The 6,526-nt window shown below is 44.3% G+C and overlaps 1 protein-coding gene across 1 annotated transcript; it reads left to right on the top strand.

The window, feature by feature from the left end:
- The first annotated feature begins 3,990 nt into the window (after positions 1-3,990).
- On the top strand, positions 3,991-4,671 carry LOC119292394. The gene has a single exon (XM_037571250.1). The coding sequence runs from the start codon at positions 3,991-3,993 to the stop codon at positions 4,669-4,671; it is 681 nt and encodes a 226-aa protein (XP_037427147.1).
- The last annotated feature ends 1,855 nt before the right edge of the window (positions 4,672-6,526 follow it).

The following is a 6,526-nucleotide window of genomic DNA, read 5'->3' as shown; positions in this document are numbered from 1 at the left end:
ACAACGGTGGTGGCCGGAAGTCCAAGGGAGTGGCCAGACGTTGAGCTCTATTGCGTAACCGGCCACAGTGTGCTGGAGATCAGCGTTTGGGGTGCTGTTGACTGGGAGTCGGCGTCTGTGCTTGATGATAGCGTTTGGGGTCCTGTACGCTGGAGGCAAGGTTAACATTGATGGATCATCCGTTTCAAATACAATCTAGCCACACATGTTTCGGTGGTTGGGTGTCAGCGACGGTGGCGTATGGTTGCGAATGATGATGTTGCTGGGTGTGGCTCTGACGAATTTACATATAATTTTAATGTTACAAACACTCCTTTGAGCCACCTGTTGATAGACTATTGTTTCTCCTCTTATCCTCTCTTGTCTTGAAATATACATTTGCTGAAACTGCTTTTAAAAACAAGAAGCAGAAATCCTTTCACTGATTGACATTGACAACCAAGAAGCAGAAATCCTTTCACTAAATTGTGATGAATTAAGCAACCATTTTTGGAAAATAAAATACTAATTTAATTAATTTCATATTTCCTCTATTTCTACATATGCCATATCTACTGTTCACCTTCTAATCAAAAGCTGTGCACATGTCTATTTAGGAAATTGCTTGTGAAAGACTATTTATGTAAAAATGCCGGTTTAGACGAATATTTTTTCAAGATAATAAAATTTTCCTTGTCTTGAGAATTTCATATAACCGTTGTGTTGCAACGTATTCCAGGGGAAACCATGTGCTATGATATATGTACCAACTTCGGCTGCCCTGGATTGGAGTCGGGTGTTCTATACAGCGCGATAACAGTGCAACTTCCTCGATGCTTCAAGACATGCCTGGTAAGGAGAAATATTTCCACCCCGTGCTGCCCATCAGTTACTACCATATTGTTCACAGCACGATAACAGTGCATCTTACTAGTGTATCTTTCTGATTGAGGAAATATAAGTTTCTACCATATTGTTGGAATGGAATGCCTACATTTAAGAATTTAATGACATGTTTTCAATTTTTTGATGTACCTTGTTTTATCCAAATAGCAACCTGTTGAAAACAATTTGTACATATATGATAAGCGCTATCTGTCTTGGTTATACATGTCGGTATTCAAGGATTCCTTCTTTCCGGTTTGAAGATTTTTTTTCCTTGCGCAGTATGTGCCGTGCTATTGCAGGCAGCAAGTCACTTCTTCAATCTATCGGTGGAAAGAGCAAGCATTTCAAGAAGAAGGAAAACAAAGGAATCCAGTACTGATCACCAACGATGATCTGTCATATGAGGTCTGCATCACCGATGAACACAACCGGTCAAAAAATCATGGACCTGGCTAGGAAAAGTTAATTAGTGACTACGATCTTCATTATCGAGATCTAGTCATCATAAACCTGGATACTAGGAGTCTGTCCATTGAGATAGATCTGAGACGCAGTGATTCTCGAGGAGGTCACATGCCCCTTCCCAAACCATCACTAGGTAAGTGCACCAACTTCCATCCTGTTTTATCAACTACGTTTATCAGCATACTTTGGTGCTCCTACCCCTGTCCACTAAATGAATGTCATACTTACAGTCAAAGTTATTTCGAAAACGTTTTATGCAATTCTGTTGATTATCATCCCAACTTGATCACATGCATTGAATTTAACCATTCCTTTTAAACTTAAATACCGAGTCCATCTGTTTAAAAAAATTTGTTTGAAAATGAGTTATTGTTTTTCATGCAGCTCTTGATTTTCTAAATGACTCGGAAAGGGAGTACATTGAGAAAACAGTGTTTGGTCGAGGCGTAAACCTCTCATACAGACAATTTGGACAGAGGATATACTATGTGTTTGAGTCTGGCGACTTCCCCACCGCACCCTTTGTGCAGCGTCTAAACGTCACCAATGTCATAAATGGTCGCCTGGTTAGTCATTGAATAGTTGTTGTGATCCACTGCCATGGTTTTATTTGCTATCTTCGATGTTTTATGTCCTTGTACATTGATTTTATCTAGTAATATCGGTACAATCTGCAGAGAATCCCGTCTGCCGTTGTGAGGCTTCTAAAGATGAACCTGGGATATCTACCTCAAAACGGTGGAATCATCCTAACAGAGATGTATGACGCAATAGACACGAGCACAACGTACTCCATACGAACCGACGGCATAATGGAGGTGACAGGTTTTTCAGATTTTGCCTGGGAAGCTCAGCTAAGTGTTGGTTCAATTGTCCTTGTCACAATTGAAAAGCGGTGGCCAACACTGGGAAACATGAAATTGCTGCGGATGATAATCAACGACCTTTCCTGATAGAGCGCTGCCTGTGGCTATACTTCCTAGTTCAGTAATTTATGTCATTTTTTTGAACAGGTTGTACACACCAGTTTTGTTATTTACTTATGTCATGGTATGTAACTGAGCATATAATTATGTCGAAGAGGACATTGGTGAAAATTTCCTGTCAAAGAAGGTGAAACACTTACAGTAATAATGGAGAATGATAAAAGGAGTCGCTGACTATTAATAAAAGGATTCGCTGACTAATAATGGAGAATGTATGGTTGTGGTGAAGTGTGTTTCATAATAGTTTAGTGACGTTGCTAGCTCCCCACGTCAGTAGTATACATAATTTTCACTATGGTGCTCCGCATAATATCGTCATGCCAAGTAGTTTGTTGCGATGAGCTCAAGCATACACCTCCTAAAAACCTAGCGCCTTCCCCTATGGCTCAGTCACCTTAAGCATCCATGCCTTTACAAACTATCAGTTAAAACACTTGACAGAACACGGGCATAGATTGACGTCCATGCAATCACATAGCTTCATGTCCGTGCCTGACGTAGCGTCATACATGTGCCTCTAGCTGTGCTTCTTGCTGTATAAGTGCGTTTCGCAGCTGCATGCCCACGCCCCTCGTTTCTTCTCTTGCCCATCTCGTACTTGCAACTATTTCAGACATGATCGTGCATGTTCCGTCGGCACATTCATGCCTCTAACAGTTAATTGAAAAACATTCTGGAAAACAGTAACGGACGCCTATTGTCAATCCTCACGTCACGTACATTCGACGTTCATTCCTTTGTCACAGAATAACATATAAGTTTAAAATGATTCTTGCTACACTTGTAAAACCCGGAATGCCCTGGATAAATGTCGAATCCCACCTTGTGGTAAAACCATGGAGACCGGTGCTTCCCAGAAACACATCTGTGGCTTTTTGTGCATGTAGTTGAGTGCAGGTTATTTGTTCGTGCCCGTGCCTCACGTAGCACCATAGCAACGAATTGACATCCGTGTAATCATGTAACTTCATATCTGTGCGTCACGTAGCACCGTATGTGTGCCTCTATCTGCGCATCTTGTTGTATAGGTGCTTCTTGCAGCTGCATGTCCACGCCCCTCGTTGCTTCTCGTTCTTTCTGCCCATCTCGTAGCATCAGTTGCAACACAGACACGCAACAGTGCCCCTGATAAAGCACATCACTTATACAACGATAGTGCAAAAAGTTAACATTTGACGGCAAACTGAATGTATCACTGAAAACAATTGCCACAACCAGTGAATGTACCACGCCCGTGTGTCTGAGAGTTAAACCAGCCACTTCAAGCATGCTTCTCTTGGTCAGAGACTTGCGCATGAGATAAACTGTAAAAGTTAACATTAGACAACAAACTACGCAAGACAACGATCATCTCCCCGATTTGCTGGAGATTCGACGATTGTTAAAATCATAACTGCTGATTTTATTTTAATTTTTTATAAAGAAAAACCACGGTCAAAAACCCAGGATGTGCACAACCGCACCGTCAGGGAGACGAAACCACGATCCACAACCCACGATGTGCACAACCGCATCGACAGTGAGATCGTGCACTCCTTTGCCGCTTGCCCGCCCTTAAATTTAGACTTCCGCTGCGGACTTGTCTTCCATAAACAACAGAAATTGCCATTGCGCTCCCACTCACTGTTGCCCACGAAATACCAGGTTGCAGGAGGACGAACTGCTCCAGGCCATGGGATTCACCAAGGAATTCGAGGTGCAGGCCCACGGCAACACCAAGTTGCAAGTGATCCACACCAATGAGTTGCACAAGGCAGCCACCATCATCGAGCAGTATGAGCGACACCTCAAATTCGAGCGCCACAAGATCGTTAGAGTTGATGTGGAGTACACCAACAACGTTGGCCAAGATCAGAAACCAGCCCTCGTCCAACTCTCCGTCGGCAAGGATCATCCGGTGCTGCTCTTTCAACTGAGCGCCACCGACAAGAACTGCACCAGGTTCGACAACTTCCTCGCCGACCCCAGGTACACGTTTGCTGGCTTCTCCATCGACGGCGACATAGAGATGCCCGACCGCGTCGGACTGGAGATCACCCACTTCGTCGACATCCAGAAGGAATGGAGGGTGCCTACAGCTACCAAGCCCTTGGACTCGCTTGGCGATGTCTCAGGCATCCTTGTCCACGACTACTACAAGGACATGAAGAAGAGGATCACCAACGCAGAGCACCAGCGCTGGGCGCGCATGCCCCTGACCATGAGGCACATCGAGTACGCGGCAAAAGATGCTTACACTATGTACGAGATATGGAGCCGCCTCACCACTATCCAGGAAGGGCTCCGCCAGGCAAAACTCGAGAAGGAGCAGTCCAGGAAGTGCGCAAGGTCCTGGGGCGACTACGACTACTGAAGCAGGTGGTCCCGGCCAAGAAAATTATCTACAAGATTGCTCTTGCCATTCTAGATTTCTCGTTACATTTGCTTTCTCTCAAGACTACCGTTTGCTTGTTCTCAATTTAGATTTGCTTGTGTCGCAGTTAACCTTGTAGTTTGCTTCCAGTTTACATATGTTCTAAACAAGTTTATTTCCAATGCAGTGTTGGAGTTTTCTATTATTAGAATATGTTGGCGTGAAGTAGAAAAGATAAACACAGTATAGATGCTACACGATTAGCGTAACGCACATGCACTAGTAACTTTGTGGATGCAGCGTCGAAATGCAGGGACAACAACTACAAAATGCTACTAAAAGCAATGCACAATGTTCTAACAAACCATTGCACATGCAATATTAAAAATAGTTCGAATGCAACACTTTTGAAAAACATTTTGAATACAGAGGTAGTTAGGTGTTTATTCTCCTTGCAAAACATTGCTTACGTCCGTGACCCTCAAAGAAGAACACTACAGAGGCACGGTTGTCCATCAATAACACCAACTACTTAAAACACCCACGGAGGCACTTCTGTGCCTCCACTCCTATGGGGACGGTGCGTAAATTGGCTTCAGGTCCGTTAATGAGTCCGAATGACTTCGAAGACACATCGAACTCATAGGCCATGGCCCCCGCAATGAAAACGTGCCAATGAAAGCTTCTTGAAAACAGAGGCACACCTTCACGTGCTTGCATCACGATCCTTCGCGTCCGTACCCCCCTTAGAATCACGTCCGTGCCTTACGGCCAAGTTCCGACGTATCGGCTCTACGAAGATTTGCATCCTACACCTCCGTGCCTCGACAAGTACGACAACCGTGCTTGTAACTGTGAAGCATATAGGACTGCTTAGCGACGACCTTGCAACTATTTCAGACATAACCGTGCCTGTTCCGTCAACACATTCATGCCTCTCGTTTAACTAAAAAACATTTCGGAAAAACAGTAACAGACGCCTATTGTCAATCCTCACGTCACGTACATTCGACATACATTCCTTCGTCACACAAGTAATAGCCGTGCCTCTGCCACAAAACATATATTTGAAAAACGTTTCTTCCTCCACTTGTAAAACACGGAATGCCCTGGAGAAATATCAAATCCCACCTTGCGGTAAAACCACGGAGGCTAGTGCTTCTCAGAAACACATATGTGGTTTTTTGCGTATGTAGTTGAGTGCATGGCTATCTGTTCGTGCCCGTGCCTCACATCGCACCATAGCACGAATTAACGTCCGTACAATCACGTAGCTTCATCTCTGTGCCTCACGTAGCATCGTATATGTGCCTCTTGTTGCGCCTCTTGTTGTATGAGTGCTTCTTGCAGCTGCATGTCCACGTCTCTCATTGCTTCTCATTATTTCTGTCCATCTGGTAGCGTCTGTTGCAACACGGACACACAACAGTGCCTCTGAAGAAACACATCACTGCTCCTCCCAGCGAATGTATGAAGAAAACATTTGCCACTCCTTATGAATGTACCACGCCTGCGTGTCTGAGAGTTAAACCAGCCACTTCAAGCATGCTTCTCTTGGTCAGAGACTTGTGCCTCTACATACTGCCCCTGCATGCCTCACTAGATGAATTGTAAAAGTTAACATTTGACAGCAAACCACGCAAGAGAGCAATCATCGCCACGACTTGCTGGAGATATGACGGTTGTTAAAAACATAACTGCTGATTTTATTTTATTTTTTATATAGAAAAACCACGATCAAAAACCCAGGATGTGCACAACCGCACCGTAAGGGAGACGAAACCACGATCCAGAACCCACGATGTGCACAACCGCATCGACAATGAGATCGTGCACTCCTTTGCCGCTTCCCCGC

Source organism: Triticum dicoccoides, chromosome 4B, assembly GCF_002162155.2.
Source record: "Triticum dicoccoides isolate Atlit2015 ecotype Zavitan chromosome 4B, WEW_v2.0, whole genome shotgun sequence".
Taxonomy (NCBI): domain Eukaryota; kingdom Viridiplantae; phylum Streptophyta; class Magnoliopsida; order Poales; family Poaceae; genus Triticum; species Triticum dicoccoides.
Note: the sequence above shows the minus strand (reverse complement) of the source record. Positions and strands in the feature narration are given on the sequence as shown.